The sequence below is a fragment of the Trachemys scripta genome, chromosome 2 (genome assembly GCF_013100865.1).
Source record: "Trachemys scripta elegans isolate TJP31775 chromosome 2, CAS_Tse_1.0, whole genome shotgun sequence".
NCBI classification, from domain to species: domain Eukaryota; kingdom Metazoa; phylum Chordata; order Testudines; family Emydidae; genus Trachemys; species Trachemys scripta.
This window is the reverse complement of record NC_048299.1, coordinates 148,939,012-148,957,123: the sequence shown is the minus strand read 5'-3', so window position 1 is coordinate 148,957,123 and position 18,112 is coordinate 148,939,012. Positions and strand designations below refer to the sequence as shown.

The following is an 18,112-nucleotide window of genomic DNA, read 5'->3' as shown; positions in this document are numbered from 1 at the left end:
GTGTTGGAATTGGGAAATATTTATTACGATCTACAGATGTCACTATGTCTGGGTGCTCTGCTTGGATTTTTTAAGGAGTGTTTTATGTTATGTGTTATGTGGTGTCCAGTTACGATAAGTGCCAGTTATATACATAAAATAAATATTTCTGGCATAAGAAACAAACACCAAATATCACATAGGCAAGCCAGTAATTGCCAGATTTGCAGCCCGGATCTGCAGACTCAGAATGTTCAGCTAAACACTTGAAGCCAAATTCTGCTCTCAATTACATCATTGTAAATCTGGAGCAACTGATAGATCAACTCCATTACTGATTAAAAAAAACAAAAACCTGGTTGCAATGAAATTACTTGGGATACTAGCATTGCAATACTTGTGATTCTATCATGCTATTTAAGTTTTCTCTAAAGGCCCCAGCTCTTGGAGTCATGTGACTAACGGACAATCCCAGCTTTTATTTAAAAAGTAGCCCTCGTGGTTTCAGAAAAAAAGCTTGAAAATATGAACCCTAAAGGCTCAAAACCCAGAAGGCAAATAAAAAGAGCCCAACATTTATTTAAAAAAAAAAATCTCATTTCCAAGCCACTCGGGCTCTGGGGGTGGCTAACATGATTTTGGAACATTTGGGGTTGGTAATACTGGGATTCACATCCCAGTGCAAATGAATAAAATATGTCCCTTAAACTTTTGAACTGAACCCAAACTTCTGTGGCTCATCCATTCCCACCTCTTGATGCATAATGCATAAAAGCACTCTGACATCTTTTTGAGTGGAAAATGACATTTCTCCTGGCTCATGTACTCTAGGGGCATAAAAGCGGTGACTTGAAATCATTCCTATAGAAGACAAGAACATTTTAGCGAGGAGGGAAAGTCTCCCATTTGACAGGTAAATCATCCAGGAAAGCTTTACATGCAGAACTTAAGTCACTACCATGTAAAAGGCAAATGTTTAAAAATCTCTTCTTTCATTTTTAGGTCAAACTGGCTGGAATATGATTCGGGGGACACAGGTCTAAATTCCACAGATGAAATCCAGGCCCCTTTGAAGTCAAAGGGACTTTTGCCATTGTGTTCAACGTGGCCAGGATTTCATCCTATTTACCTGTCAAATGGGAGACTTTCATCCCCAAACCAACAAGGACTTTGCAATCCATGTTTATGGCAGATTCCCCTTGTGTTGAAGAAACACTCCAAAGAGATATTCCAGCTGCCGTTCTCAGTTTATTTTCTTTATATTCAGCGGCTCCACACCCACACACATGTACCCTTCTTGTTGTATACAAATGCGCTCCATCTCACTGACCTGCTGCCACCCTGCTCTGCTGCAGTGCTTCTCTGTCATTATGGAACATGCTAAGATGCTATTACAGGGAGTCTCGATCCGAATGCTATTCCTGGGGCCCACATATAATATATTCTAACATCAACACCATTTAGGGCTGGATAGTCTTAGCCTTTATTCCGCTGTGAGGGAATCAAGGGGGCGTAAGGTCTCCTCCTTTCTTCTCTGCACAGCCCTGCTTAAATTGTGACTTTTGCTAGGCTGAGGGAGAGCATAGGTTACTTGCAGAGCAGGGAGTAACTAGCAAGCCAGAAGGGGCGGAGAGGGGCATGGAGTGGGGGGACCCCTACCTCCACCAGGTTAGTTGTTGGTCAGAGCAGATGGAGAGAGGGGGCTGTTGCATGAAAAGGGGCAAAGTACTTCACTCCTTCCCTGGTGCAAACAGGGAGCAGAGGAGAAAGTCCCATGTTGTTCTCTGGTTGCTCTTGGGGCGGAGCAGCTACACGCCACCCCATAGTCAGCTACTAACTAAACAGGCAGTAAGGGATGGGTGGCTTCAGCACATAACACTCTGATTAACCCAGCTAGCTCCTCGATGACCACTTTATACCAGGTTATCCTACTGCAAAGAAAAACGATGCATGCACATAAATGACTAGCCACCCAGCCCTATTACTCAACACTTGTGACTCCTTTATTCCACTCTGCTCACTTGTTGTCACATCTGACAATCAACACTGTCAGATCTGAGCAGGCAGGCCTACATCATCTGTCTTTATTTTCCCGGTCAAATTCTGAGCACAGTCCAGGGCACTGCCTCGTAAAATAATAATTGCAATTATTAATAATTATATCCGCCATGAATCCTTCTACTTGAGGTTGTTGCATAACTCCACCAGAAATTAATTTAATCAGGAATCTCAGTTTATAACTCAGTTAGGAACCATTATTAACGACAGTAACTCTGAGAGGCCACAACTGAGATAGGACCATTGTACAACCATCAACACACTGAGCGACAGTGTGAAGGGATTCCAATCTAAATAGCCAGAACAGATACATAAGATATTACTCAACATCAAAAAGGGTAATAGAATCTGGCATTAAATTGATAGTGCTTATAAGGCAGAAGGCTTTCATGATATGGTATAGTATATTTCAGAAGAAGAAGAGGCCCCTATGGTATTTTATAGAATAGGAATAAAATATAAACCAAGCACACCGATGTCACCGCTCCTAGTCATTTTATGACTTCCTGCAAGCTTTGGCAGTAATTGTTTTCTATGTTGAGTTTGGATTCTTATTATACGACAGGCAAGTTCTCCTGACAACCATCGTAAATTTCAAAAAAGGGAAACAGCCTTTTCCTAGCAGAGCCTATGGGAATAGAGTGATCGCACGAGCTGGGTGAAACTTTCTCGTAATGAAACCTCGAAGGTGGTAAAACGTGCTGTGGCTTGTCTTACTCAGAATTGGAGTCAATATATTGATTGAGCGGGAGCCCTGTTCAAGTGAACTTGGGTGACTTCCACTTCAAACAAAACACAGCAGTTTCAGTCGAGTATCACTCCTTGGGAAACTTCAAGAAAGTGGAGCCTAGGGACGTGAAATGAGAATAAAGGTTCACATTAACTTCTAATCTCAAGCCATCATGTTTTCTTCACAGCTGCACTTATATTTGTCCCATGCTGTCAGTTAAACTAGCAGTAACTATGATGGCTTTTAATGCTGATCCGTGGCATGTAGTTAAGGTACTAGTCCATGAATTTAAAAGAGAACTAGATAAATTCATGGAGGTTAAGGTCCATTAATGGCTATTAGCCAGGATGGGTAAGGAATGGTGTCCCTAGCCTCTGTTTGTCAGAGGGTGGAGATGGATGGCAGGAGAGAGATCACTTGATCATTACCTGTTAGGTTCACTCCCTCTGGGGCACCTGGCATTGGCCACTGTCAGTAGACAGGATACTGGGCTGGATGGACCTTTGGTCTGACCCAGTATGGCCGTTCTTATGTCTGGGACACAGGAAATGTGGGTTCAAATCCCTGCCTTGCCAAAGACTTCTTGTGTGACCTTAGTTAAGTCACTTAGGGCCAGAACGTTAAAGGTATTTAAGCAACTAATTCCAATTAAAATCAATGGGCATTAGATGCCTAAATTCCTTTGAATGTCTGGCCCTTCCTCATTCAGTGCCTTAGTTCCCCCTCTGTGAAATAGGGATAATACCACTTCCCTACCACACTGGCTCTTGTGAGGATAAATACATTGAAAATTGTGAGGTGCTCAGATACCATGGTGGTGGAGGGTGACAAGTGTAGTAGACAGATGGATATGCAACACAAGTGAAACTATTTGGAGTACAGTATTGATTCTGCCAAAAAATGTCAACACCGTCTGAATTTTTCATCCCAACCCAGGCCCAATTCCAAACGGCAACATTCAAAAAGTCTCAGGTTGGAAATGTACATATTTGATGTGGAAAAAAACCACAAAACCCTTTAGACAGCACTTTGTGGCAAAGCAAAATGTGAGGACATTGAAATTACATGAGACAAAAGAATAATTCAGGAAAAGTTTCCAGACCACTCTGCCACCCAGGAAGATGGGATAGAACCCTCATGCAAGGATTTCGGGAGTTCCATACCTTACCTTGCCTTATATTTAGTTTGGCACATACATTAAGTTATTATTATTAACAATAATATCCAGCTCTTATATAGTGCTTTTCAGTCATAGACCTCAAAGCACTTTACTAAGGAGGTCGGTATCATTATCCCCATTTTACAGATGGAAAAACTGAGGCACAGAGTGGGCCATGGCATGACCAAGGTTAATGGAAGAGCCAGAAATAGAATACAAGTCTTTTGAAACCCAGTCCAGTGCTACACTGCCCCAATTAAAATAAATGGTTGTTTCTGTTCTTTATTCCTTTCTTCATTGTCATTGATTTTCTTGCTGTGATTTCATGAGGAGAATGAGAGACTTGCTATTTAGATACATTCCTAAATCACCCCAGGATTTCACAGTGAAAAAATGTGAAAAATCAGTTGTCAGCCACTATTATTTTTTCCCCGTGTTATTACTGTCCATGAGTACATGGGAAGGCAGTGTGCTGGGAGACTGGGAGTTGGGACTGTTGCATTCTGTCCCTGGCTCTACTGACTGTGATATGTTGTTCTAGTCATGTCACTGCTCTGTGCCTCAGTTTCCCCATCTGCAAAGTGGGAACAGCCACCCTTACCTCACAAAAGGACTCGGTGGGTCCTTCCATTCAGAGGGCTTTGGGATTCTGGGATAAAAGGCACAATATGCTGCATCAGTGCAAAGTATCATGATCATAAAATAAAGGCCTCTTGAAAAATTAGATTTTGGATTTACGCCTTCCTTTGGAGCACCTAGCATTTGCCAGTGTTGGGAAGAGATCACAGATTAGCTAGGCTCATTAATCTTTTATGGCATGGCAACTGCCATTGACTTGCTGGTTATGCCATATAAGGTGGATGAATTGCCAGCTTCATGACTCTTGGTGTTTCCCTTTGTGCAAAGTCATAAAATTAGGTTTATGTGCCTCTTGAGGACCCTGAACATCCTGTTTCAATTGCTCCCAATGCTTTTGGCTGTTTGCATTATTCCAAAATCGTACTTCCAGGCTCCACCCATCAGGTCACCAATGCCCAGATGTACTCGGTGGGTAGGACGCAGGCCTAATGGCAAAGGCGTGGTGTAAACTGCAAGGCAGCAGGGGCACTGGCAAGAAACCAAACTAGTTCCTTACCCCCCAGTCATGTGATTCATGTGAGTCTATTGAGGAATAGCCAACTAAGAGAGAGGGTGGGGGTTCTTGGTCCTGCTTGCCGGGGAGGAAGCTTTGTAACAAAACATGCTAGCAGACACTAGTCGGCCTGGAAAGAGTCAGTTTAAAACAGGTTGTGGTGAACTGTGCCTTAGGGAGCAGCTGGCCTTGTGCGTCTCTGCTGTTGTGTGGTATTGGTCTGAATTCTAAGGAATAAAGTCGTGTTATGTTGCAACCTTCCAGTAAGAGCATTTGTTTGTATCTATATATGCTATGAACCTAATCTGGGCCAACGATTCCCATTACAGAGCGTGAGCGGCAATGGTGTAGAGTAAGTAGGTGGGGTGAAAGGTAAGGGATGGGCAGCTGAATTAACTGATTTTCAAACTTTAAGGCTCGCCAAAAATTGTTCCAAGGGACAGGATTCTCCCACGAGACAGAAGCAGATCAAATCTCTGATATTCCTGTTTAATGAGACATATCAAGCCAGGCCCAATGGGCGGATTTCCCTCTTGTAGCACAGGTGGGACGAATTTTTTGGCATGGCCTTTGGGAATTCCGTTCTGCGAGTCCATTGGCCTCTCTGTGAAATGGCCAGAGGGAGGGGGAAGCCTGCAAAGGCCCTAATCTGCAGCTTTGAGGGACACGACAAGTTATAACATATTCAGCCAAAGCAAACCCAAAAGAAAAATATGACCATCCACAAATCTGCCCCCATCTCGGACTCTGTGGCTGTCACTACACCCCTCCCTGTGGCTACTTGTGACATCCCATCAACAGCAGAGACAGCACTTGGCTTCTCATGCTCCGGAAGGATGCAGTTGAAGGTTTAGCTCTAGTGACGTTTGCAAGCTGTTGTCCTCTTGGGCTTCGGACACGACAACAACAAAACAGTAATTAGAATCCTGCTGCAGAGAGGCATGTAGGCAGCACTTGATGGTTCCCTCCAAAGTATTTGTGCCAGTTCCCAAGATTAATTTACTGCTATGTTACAAACACAAATACCCCCTTGGGTATCCTCCGCTCTGCTCCCTGTGTCCTAAGAACAAGGAAGGATTAGTGATAAACAGGGCTCTCCTGGGGAAACTTCCTTCCAGCATAGTGCCCTGTCCCCACGATCATGTCCATCCTCAGCTTCCTGGATGGACCCTAGTTTGGGTAATGGACTCCCATTCCTGAGTCCTTGAGGCAACAATTATGTCCCAGTAAATACAGTCCAGCCTTCTACAGTAGGTGTCCAGCCAACAACAATCAGTTGTGCTACTCTGCTTCTGTGGAGCTGGTTCCCAAGGATCCCAGCTTAGTCTGTACCTAAGGAGCCCCCCCATCCTACTGTGACCCCTTCCTGAGAGGTCCTGTGTTATCGCTTTGCCTGAGGAGAGCCTGAGATATCTCGCAATAGCTCCCACCAGAGGGAGGCTTCTCGAGACTGCTATGTATTACCGCCCCCAGCATTCTCCAGCCCTGCAGCAAGTTTTGACATACCAAAGTGTGATCCCTGGCTTTGCACCATCTCCAGACTGGTTCCACCACAGCTGTGAACACATCAAACCTTCCTCCGTTTCTAGAACCTAACTCAAGCTCTCATATTTTGAGATATTCCTACATTTCCCTTGCAGTTTCTGGCAGAGACAAACAGGAGGAGGAACCCGCTTTGAGGCAGGCTGTTCTGATGGCATGTCTGTTCAGAAGCAGATGCAGAAATGCTGCACAGTCTGCCAGGAAACCTGTTCTTCTGAGATTTCTGGCTCAGCTGTACAATTTCAGCCAGTTTTGATAAGCATCCAGATTTGTATGTGGTCATCTGAACCAAGCTCTGGAGGAATGAAATTCACCTATTGTGATCTAGAATTGTGAATTCTAACTCCAGAACAGAGCTACATTAGCTATTGCTCATAGAGTCTAAGGCCAGAAGGGACCACTGTGATCGTCTAGGTTGACCTCCTGCATAACACAGGCCAGAGAACTTCCCCCAAAACAATTCCTGGAGATGATTTTTTAGAAAAAATCCCATCTTGATTAAAAAACTTGTCAATAATGAGAATCCACCACGTCCCTTGGTGTTCCAGTGGTTAATTATCCTCACTGTTAAAAATGTATGCCTTCTTTCCAGTCTGAATTTGTCTAGCTTCAGCTTCCACCCACTGGATCATGTGTTAGACCTTTTGGCTAATAAATTGAAGAGACCAATATCAAATCTTTTCAAATATTTAAGAGCAGAAATTATCAGTGCTACTTTACACTTCTATAGTACTTTCTATCCAGGGAGCTCAAAGTACCTGAACAAAACATGAAACCTCTGCAACGCAGGGAATTATGATCCCATTTTACAGATGGGGAAATTGAGACACACGGATGTTAAGAAATTGGCCCAGATTTATGAAAAGAAGGGTACGGCAGAACTGGGAAGAGAATCCAGATCTCCAGACTCCCCGTCCTGTGTCGTAGCGACAAGACCGTCCTTCCTTAATTAGGCGCTGCATTTTTGTTTATGTAAATCAACGCACATTCCATAATCCCTTGCTAATTAATACACAACCTGCACTCATCACATCCATTTGAATCGAATGCCAGAATGTTGCCACATCATCAGCTTGTCAGTCGCAGACCAATCATGGTGTGTGTGTGTGGGGGGGGTATTCAAAGTATTTAAAGCTGTTATCAGCACCCAGCAGGATTGTAATGGAGGTAAACAACACGGGGAAGCTAAAACAACACTGGCAGGTGCAATGTAAGTGACTAACCGCAGGGGAAGGGAGCAAAAGGCTGGGATTAGAGAGGCTGCGCTGTCCAGGGGAGGAAGGTCAGTGGGAAACTTTGCACTGAGAGACCATGTGAGAGCACACCACCAGCCTCTTCCTAGCCACCTCCTGTGAAGGAATGGATCATAACTGTCCTCGGAGAGGTAGCTGTTCCCATGGTAATTTCTAATCAGGAGCAGACTCCAGTCCATGCCAGTGGAAAGGCAGAGCGTGAAAATATTGCAGGGTTTCTAAGAGGGAAAAAGCAAGTCGTTCAAAAGGCAGACATTGCCCGCCCTCCACCTCATATCCCTACCCGCTCCCCCCAATAATGCTGGACTGCAGCTTGAAGCCCCAGCTCGCATTGTGGGGGGAGGTGCAGCAGGAGCTGGGAATTCCGGCTGACTCAGCTCAGATTCTTCTGTGAGCTCCAGGAATGCACATGCTGGGAGCTGGAGCCCCACCACAGGGTGCAAGGTGGATTTCCATGCCTGCCTTGGCTCACTGGGTGAGCTCATAGGGTAGCTAATGCTAGCAGCCTCAAAGCAGTCCTTGTTGGCCTCTCCCTAGGGGTGAAACATGGAGTAAGGTTCTTTAATCCTGGTTCTCCCCCCCCCCATTTATGCCATCGCAACCCAGATGCAATCTGGCCCATTAGAAAGAAGTGGCCTATGCAGCCCCACTACAGACTCACAATGAATGTGTTAGGATCATGGCTGCAGACTTACCTGGATGTTATTCTTCCATCCTTCACAACCAAATGTGGACATCATAAACATTAAGGCCCAAAGGCTGTCCTCAGTCACTCCTGTGCAGTGACATTTACTGGGGAGCATAGGTGAAGCCTGGCAGAATTTCTCCAAAATGGGTCAGTTTCTGCACTGGGGTCAGGGTTTGTCCAAGGACTTAAGCAGTTCAAAAGAAGGTGCAAATATCATATAAAGGGCATTTGCACCATCAAACTCTAGTTTCCCTTGTGGCAGAGAAGAGACAGGATATCTAATAGATAATAATCTAAACTATTTGTAGAAGTTGCTGCTGGACACAGACAGAGTACCTTGTGGTTCTTCCTGGTTCCAGATTAAATTTAGCTTGTGCTGCTGAGAGACAATCCCCACTTGGGTCTCCCTTAGTCCTGGCCTGGAAAGGGAAACCATTCTGCTGCGGTTCACTGGGCACATGCAGTCCGGGAAAAGCTGAGAGTTGTCTGGGAAGGGGGTGTGCAAACCTCAACAGTGGAGCTGGCTGGAATATTTTTGACAATTTTGTTTTCCAGACCTGCTGTTTTCATCAAAGCGGAAATGTTTTGTGGAGACGTATTGATTTTGATGAGCTTTTTGCTGGCAAGGTTTCCGAGGTCCAGGATGGACTCTCTGGTCAATTTGAGAGACAGCGACAGAGAGAGCAAGCGGATTAAAAAAACTGACCTGTTTGCGTAGAAAATGAACAGCTTTCGACACTATCCCCCTTTGACCAAAACATTCAAAAGGGGATTTGTTTTTTACTTCCAATGTGTAATGCATGCTTTTTTTCCAAAATATCGGAAGTTCTCATCAAACAGAATTGTTGTTCTCCAGCCAGCTCTACTAAACAGCATCCCAACCAAGCCAGAAGGGGGTAAAATGGGCTTAACAACTATCCTGCAGCAGTCTATCCTGGGAATAAGGCTCCTAAAAGCTTGGCCTAAAATGAAAGTGCTCATGCAGTGGAAGATCCTCAGGAAAGGTTGGGAGGGCATTACCTACCCTGATTTTAAACCAACCCCTCCTGATTGTCACCTATCTGTGTTAATTTCACCTCGAGGATTGTCCAGCACTCTCCATTCAGAGGCTGGTCTTGAACTACTTTGGAGGGCTCTCTCTGCCTAAGGTATTTGAGAGGGCACATGGCAACTTGTGGCTGATGAAATGATCTACCTGTCGCTCACAAGAACATGCTTCCCCAGTGTAAAGCCTGGGTATGTTTAAATTCCTGTGTACACCCTGCGAGCAGGCATGCAAGTGGAATGTCTACACATGCATCCGACGAAGTGGGTATTCACCCACGAAAGCTTATGCTCCAATATATCTGTTAGTCTTAAAAGTGCCACAGGACTCTCTGTTGCTTTTTACAGATCCAGACTAACACTGCTACCCCTCTGATACACTACACTGGTCCTGCAAGTGTCCCTCTTCCAGTCCAGGCACAGGTAATTGATACAGACACTGTTGTTATGGATACATTGGTTACTAACGCAGAGAGAAGAAAGCTTCCCCCTTGCATCTCAGCACCCATCAGGGCCGGCTCTAGGCACCAGCAAAACAAGCTGGTGCTTGGAGCGGCACATTTCTAGGGGCGGCATTCTGGCGGCGGCCATGCCACCCCTAAACATGTGCCCCGGCCGCCCTAGCTCACCTCCGCTGCTGCCGCTCGTGCGCCACGGCGCGTGAAACAGCTGATTCGCACCCCACTGCTCGCCCTCCCTCCCAGGCTCTCAAACCTGAGAGGGAGGGGAAGATCCCGAGCGGCCGTGGCGTGCAAAACTGCTGATTCGCACGCCGCTGCTCCCCCTCCCTCCCAGCTTTGAGAGCCTGGGCGGGAGGGGGAGATCCCGAGCGGCTGCAGCGCGTGAAACACCTGATTGGCATGCCGCTGCTCCCCCTCCCTCCCAGCTTTGAGAGCCTGGGAGGAAGGGAGGGGGAGACCCTGAGTGGCCGCAGCATGCACGCTGCTTCTCCCCTTCCCTCCCTCCCTCCCTCCTAGGCTTGAGAGCAAGGGGGAGGAGGCAGGGCTGGGGATTTGGGGAAGGGGCGGAGATGGGGCGGGGCCGGGGGTGGGGTAAGAAAAAAATGGGGTGGGGCGGCAAAAATCCTAGAGTCGGCCCTGGCACCCATCATTGATCAGTCACTGAACAGCATGTCGTGCAGGTTGCTGTATCCCTTCCTCGTGATCCTGTTCTGATTGCTGACTCTCAGCTTTGCTTTGCACCCTACCTGGCCTGTCTGAACTAGGCTGACATGCACTTTACACAGCAGCCAGGAATCTAGCACCACACCACTAGGTTTCCCCAGACATGCTCTCATTATGTCCAGAGACTTGGTGAGCTCTCCTAACTATACCTTGCCTTTGACTATGATGCTAGATCTCTGGACCCCAACTTGCACTGAGCTATCTACATGGGAACAGACACCTCCATTAACGTTCTTTAGCAGTTCTTCATATACACCTCTACCCTGATACAATGCGACCTGATATAACATGAATTCGGATATAACGCGGTAAAGCAGTGCTCTGGGGGGCGGGGCTGCGCACTCCGGCGGATCAAAGCAAGTTCGATATAACGCGGTTTCACCTATAACGTGGTAAGAATTTTTGGCTCCCGAGGACAGCGTTATATTGGGGTAGAGGTGTAGTTGTTTTATTCCATAAAGGGCAAGATTACAATAGGTTTCAAGGGTCTGTTGTTGATTCTCTTTTTTTTTTGATGTTCAATATTTTAAATTCCCTGCTAAAGGGATCAGCATTGCATTTATTTCCTCACAAACTTCACAACATCACTAATCAAGTATCAAGGGGTAGTCGTGTTAGTCAGTATCCACAAAAACAACAAGGAATCCGGTGGCACCTTAAAGACTAACAGATTTCATGGGTAAAAACCAAAGAAGTGGGTTTTTTACCCACGAAAGCTTATGCCCAAATAAATATATTAGTCTTTAAGGCAATATCACTAATATGGGCTTTCACTGATGGTTACTTCCACATCCCTCCAAGAGGTATTTCGAGGATTATTCTGATTATTATATGGTTGCATAATGCGTCAAAGGTTTCAAATAGAATTAGTTGGGAAATGGTTTTTATTATAATTATTTGTATCGCAGTAATGCCCAGGAGCCCAGTCATGGACCATGACTCCATGGTGTTAGGTGCTGTACAAACTGTGGAACTTCAAAACTTTTCATGTAATGGAATTCTTATTTTCTAGCCCGCACTGTTGAGACCCTGCAGCTCCCATTAACTTCAACTAGCATTGTTAATGCTCAGCATTTCTGAAATCTGGCCACTGGATTCTATGCTTGACTCTGCCATTAACCACCTTTGTGACCTTGAGCAAGTCACTTTCCCTCACTGGGCCTGAGTTTTCCCATCTGTAAAAAGGGGATAATGATGCATGAAAAGCGCTATATAAAAAAGCTAAGCAGTATGGGGCTGTGATACAAAGTAGGTAGGAAAACAGCCTAGATCAAGACATAACAGTGTTTTTGCATAATATATGTCTCTTTGTGCTGCATTTCTGTTTGTCCTTTTTGTTAAAAGAAAAAAGAGTGCTAAACAGATTTTTGGAAAAACTTATTATGTGATTCTAAAATAACAGAGAAACTATGTAAAGATAGGAAGACTAACCTTAGGAAACTTTCCTTATAAGGGATCAAAGATTCAAAGTCCAGTTTTGAACAAGGAAGTTTTCTTCAACTTAAACCAAATGGATCAACAGCAGCAGCTCTGTGTGGGCAGCCACATTTGCGGATTTTTTTTACCAAAGTGTGCGTAATGTGCTCTCAAACCCTTTTTGGGTATGTTTGGGACATCTTGACAACAAACATTCCAACAGAATGACACTCAGAGCAGAAAGAGCCAGTCCTCCCGGGGTTTTTCCTTACACAATGTCTAAGTCTTTACTCAGACACTTTTCCCAGTATTGACCAGCATTTCAGATGACAGAATTAGATAGACTCTGCAGTCATTGACATTCATGAGACAATAACAGCTAAAGGATTTAGTGAAATATTATGTTGGAATACTATAGAAGTTAATTGAAAATGGTCACCTTTCTAAGTTATTTTTTTAAAACTTTCCCCTAGAATTTGATTGAGAATTATATCCCTATAGAAGTCCTATAGAATGGCACAAAGCAGCTATAGATGAAAGGAGATCATTTTCCATTTCACTCTGTAGGTTTTTAGGGTAATTTCCATAAGATGCTGTAGAGCCTCATTGGTTTCATGCTTCTGAAATTGTATAAGGCTTTCCAATAAGGGCACAATTTCAAAGCTCTTGTTTAAGCTTTTTCTGGCAAAAATTGGCCGCTGCAAAGAGATTAGCTTGCTGATGGTTAGGATGATTTAACTAGTTTGAACAAGAACTGATTTAATAACCACAATTTATAAACTATAGCCTGTTTTTCTTTCGTATGTGTTTTGCTTGTATCCCCAAAATAGGGGGGGAGGGAAGCTCTGCAGGCATCTAAAACAGTAATTCATGTGGAATCCTGGACTTTATTACAATGGGTAAGTAATTCTGTATTAAAATCATTTTCTCTAAACAAACCTTTCAATGCTGAAGTTTGAACTTAGCGGCTAAATCTGTAACAGAAACACTGATACCTAGAACTGATTCCCAACACCTACCTGGCCCTTGAATTTAAAAACCACAATAAACAGAACCATGAGCATAACCCACTAGAATTTGAGTGGTTCATTCTTTTTTCCATTTGGTCTGCTAATCCAGCTATTACCTACACCAGACTCTTGTGCTACATCACAAACATTGTTAAAATGCAGAGTAAGTTTTTTTTTTTTAAGGGATGCATTAACATTTTGAAACTGTATGTCATTCCATTTGCAGCTAGCAAACAGTTGAGTTAATCACTCTTTTCAAAGAGAAATATATTTGCAGTCGCTCTCTGGTTTTTGTAATAAAAGGTCACCTTTGCAACAAAATACAGGGAAGCTAAAATAATTCTTTTGCACTAAAGACCTAAACCAAAACCCACTGAAGTCAATGGCAGCCTTTCCATTGGTTTCAGTGGGCTTTGGATCAAGTACTAAAGAGCAGATGATCAAGAGCTCAATTCTCATTTAGGCACCAAGGTAAATTGCCAGGTTTTCAACGGGTCTCAGCACTTTGGATGCTTGTTGAGTGCTTAGCTCTGGAAAAATCTGTCCATAATTGTCACAATTGGAGCACTATGGAAAATCCGGACCTGATTGTGGGTACTGAGCAGTTGAAAGTCTGGTCCCTGAGCTCCTTTGAAAATCCGGCCATAAATTTGCAAAGAGATACTTTGGTGTTGAAGTTAACAGTGCTTGTGTCCTTCACACCAGCTAAAGATTTGGCCCATAATGTCTATAGAGCTGGCCAGAGGACAACAATTCCATTTGGTGGAGGAATTCAAAACTGACTTTCTTCCAAATTGTCACAAACCCTGACATGTGTAACATGCTCTGCAAAGGAAAAATCTGATTGTGTTTTAATTTTTTATTTCAGCTCAATAAAAATGTTTTGTTTCAGTTTCCACTTTTTGCAAATGTATAATAAAAAATTGAAACAAACCGTCCTTTCAAAATGAAAAATCAAACCATTGCATTCCAATAATGTCAAAATGAGATTTTTCAACACTGTGGAAAAAAAATTTCCCCCCGAGATTTTACTAAGCAAATTATTGGTGAAATTGACATGATTTTGAGAAGTGTTTCAGTTTTGATGGAACTGCATTTTCCAGTGGAAAATGGTTCTGTCGAAGTTTTGCGGACCGGTTCTAACACATAGCAAGGCAAATAGAGATCCCCCTACGCCCCAGAAGTTATTATAAAAGGTTAAGGTGTTTTGCTTTACTTACCAATAGGCATGACTATAAAGAAAGGAAGCCAGCACAGTATGAAGCACCCCACCACTATCCCCAGGGTCTTGGCTGCTTTCTTTTCCCTGGAGAACTTCAGGAGACGCACTGAGAAGTGCGTTTTGTTCTTTGTGCAGGACGCAGATCTGCTCCGTACCGAGGTGTTTTTGCGATGGATCCGGAGGGTCACCTCTTCAGAATGAGATTTCTCTGTTTTCAAGCCAGAAGTCAGGCCTTTGCTTTCCCTTTTGGCCACCACATACACTCTACAGTACATCACCAAGATGATGGTCAAGGGGAGGTAGAAGGAGCCAAAAGCAGAGAACAATACATAGCCAGGCTCTTCAGTGATTTGACAGATGGTCTCATCTTCTGGAGCTGGCTCCTTCCAGCCAAAGAGCGGTCCAATGGAGATCACCAGAGACAAAGCCCAGACACTTAGCAGAGCCAGGAGTCCCCTCTTTTCTGTCACTATAGCTGGATATCTCAGTGGGTAGCTCACCCCAATGTATCTGTCTATAGAGATGATACATAGGCTCATGATGGAAGCCGTGCAGCATAGGACATCGACAGCTGCCCAGATGTTGCAGAAGATCCTCCCAAAGACCCAGTAGCCCAAAATCTCAAAGATTGCTGAGAAAGGCAGGACGGTGGAAGTTAAGAGGAAGTCCGCAACAGCCAGGTTGATTATGTAGTAATGGGTGACACTCTGAAGGTGTCTGTGGCAGGCTACTGAGAGGATAACCAGAATATTACCCAGCACCCCAAAAATAATCAGCCCCCCTAAAATAACCCCTAATAATATGGCCTTAAAATTGTTCACTGTCCCCACAGTCTGGGTGCAATTTGAACAGTCAGAGGAATTTAAAGGGAGGAAAACCATTGTCGCTGGCAGATTAAGTTCATCCAACTCTTGTGCTGCACTCAACTTTCTACTGCTTAAAGTGCTGAGATCAACTCTTTGAAGGTTTTGCAGGCAACATTTGCTCAGCTCCGTTGGTAAAAGGTATTATAATGATTAATAATAACAAAAATAATAATGCCTTAGAAACACAAAACCAGGATAAGCAACTGATCCAGAAACGTAATGGAAAATCCATAAAATTCTCTCTAAGCTTCTGCTCTTCTGGGGGCTTTTGGCAGCTAATTAGCAACATAGCCCCAATTTTGAAGCCTTTCCAAGTCTGGCCTCCTTTGGATTCTTCCTGAGATGCAGGGGTCTCAGCTGTATGGTGTAAAGTAGGGGCACCAATGAGGACATCTCTCCTACTTTCCAGGATAACTGTCTCAGGAGAAATGGAGCTGCAGTGCCAAAATCATTCCTGCTTTTTGGAGACAGTAAGACTCAGTTTGTAGAGGTGAAGGGAATAATGAAAAAATCCCCAGTGTCTTAATTTGGATTCCTCCTAAAAGGAAGTTGGTGACACTTTTGCTGGCCTTCTCTGTGTTGCAATTCTATTTCGCACCTGGCTTTGTAGAAATCTTGGCAGTGGTAATGATGCCCCATCATCTCTGTGATTTTCCAGCTGAAGGATGCTCATCCGTAGCAGGCTTCATGGTCTTGACGTGTTAATCAGAAGTTTATGAACCTCTGGGGAAATTGTTGTCTTGCCACTTGGTCCCCTAGGCTGAGGATCTGGGCTTATTAACACCAGCTTGTTGTAGGCTCAAAAGGAAAGGGGAGGTTTTCACCTTGATACTGTGCTCTTCCCTGACATGGGGCCCACCTAAGGGACATAAAAAGACATGGACAACATGATTCAGAGAGCTCATGGCTACCTACTGCTGTGGTTTCCCAAGCAGAAACATTTTCTGGAGCCTGGGAATCTATTTTAGTGAATCCTCCCCGTCAGCTACGATATTAGATTAATATCCCAGTCCCTTCCACTCAGTGGAAGCCCTGCTATTTGGCCAATGTTGCTCCAGACAACACAGACCAATATGAATTTTTGTTGCCTGATCAATTTTTCTGACCACCTCTCTACACCCCCAACTAAGAAACAATATTATATGTTCAGAACAAGCCTGCCGTCTATTGACCTGAGGGTAAAGCAATCAACCCTGATTATTAATTTGCCTACAGGGACCATTTATTAAAGATGCAAAGGGACAGAAATCAGAACTAGAAACTGATTGTGAACCAAATCTGCAAGTCCAGAATTTAGTCTAGAATCCCCCAAAGTGAGTCCCTTACAGATCAAACTGCTCATTAATTGGGATAAGCTGTACATTTTAGAAAGCTACAGGGGAAAGTGACTTGTGAAATCGATGGGGTGTTGCAGAAAGAATGAGTTTTTACTGGCTGGAATAGCAGTTCAAAACATCTGGAGGCCAAATTCATCCTCGGCCGAATAAAGATAGAAAAAAGATACATTAGATGGAAATGTGAGAATGAAGATAGGAATTTGAGGCAAAAAGGGCATGAAGGTTAGCTATAAGTGATAGCTAATCATCTCTTATAATGTTAGGGATGGTCTAGGTTTCCCGTTCAAGCACTGATCAGATATTTGAAAGGCCATCAATAGCAACACAGACCTCAGTTCCCAGATAAGAAGAACCTCAGTAAATTCTTATGGGCAAGCTCACTGTATTATGTCTTGCAAATTAACTCTCCCATCTGATTAAACACACTCCCAACAATCCAGCAGGAAAAATCATCTCATCTACAAATCCCAGGAGTGTGTATTTTTCTACAGGGATGGAAATAAAAATAAAAGTCTGATTTTAGCACCTGTAGATGCCCAATTCAGATGCACAGGGGCGGTGGGGAAGAAAAGGTCTTTTTGTTTCCACAGTGGGAATTTGCCTTCCTTCCAATGCTACATTTACATTTGTCTTTCCACAGGAGGGAATAAGACCTGGAGTTACTCCAGGGAAAAGGAAGGTTTAAGAATAAGCACATAAATGAAAAATGAAACCCCCATAGTTTTAAGCATCTTCTGATATTATTATTATTTATTATAAGGCTGATGATGGAACAGGGAATTAAATGATCAAACTTCATTTCCAAGTACATGAAATAAAACTTCCCAGCAAGTAAAGGAAAGGAGAAGGCAGAAAAAAGGTAAGCAAGGTAGAAAAGAAAGGCGGTATAATACATATATGGTCCAAACAGCCCAACATCTGTCCCGACCCTCACCCTGCGTGCTAAACGTGAGACTCTGCCCTATCTTTGCCCTTCACCCACACTCACCTCCTGGAAGGCTGCACAGCTCCTGTTGCTGAGCATCTGGGAAGGACATTCACAGCCAGCCCACAGCACAGCACTGCAGTCTCCTCTCTGCATGCAGGGATGGGGAACTCTGCCGGAGATTCCAAACAGCCTTTCACCCCCTTTTTAACTCCCCTTGTGTTTTGATGACTCACAATTACACTAATTCCCTGTGTCCCAATGGCTGAGGGGCTTGGGGCCAGTTTCTCTGAAACCTCCGCTCGCTACCACTCGCAATGTTCAGCGCCACACTGTCAAGAAGCAACAGCAACTTTACTGCTCTGCTGCTGTAGCAGGCAGTATCCCTTGCCATTACCGTAATCTCCTGCCATTGCCGTATTGCTCAGAAACTAAGAGCACTTATGGGATGCCCAATTGTCTTTTGCGATGATTTACCGGGTTTGCATGGGAAAGGAGTGAGAATTCAGAAAGTGTATTTTTCAAACGGGAAAGATAGCTAGTTGGCAGAAATGTCACATTCACAAA

At 44.1% G+C, this 18,112-nt stretch overlaps 1 protein-coding gene across 1 annotated transcript in view; it reads right to left on the bottom strand.

The window, feature by feature from the left end:
• ADRA1A (adrenoceptor alpha 1A) overlaps window positions 1–17,892 on the bottom strand; it is a 31,742-nt gene extending 13,850 nt beyond the window's left edge. The window contains exons 1-2 of the mRNA XM_034761810.1: window positions 17,609–17,892; window positions 14,416–16,142 (exon numbers count right to left, since the gene is read on the bottom strand). Coding sequence (XP_034617701.1) covers window positions 14,416–15,298 — 883 coding nt within the window. The 5' untranslated portion in view covers window positions 15,299–16,142; window positions 17,609–17,892. The remainder of the gene's footprint in view (window positions 1–14,415; window positions 16,143–17,608) is intronic.
• Between the last annotated feature and the right edge of the window lie 220 nt (window positions 17,893–18,112).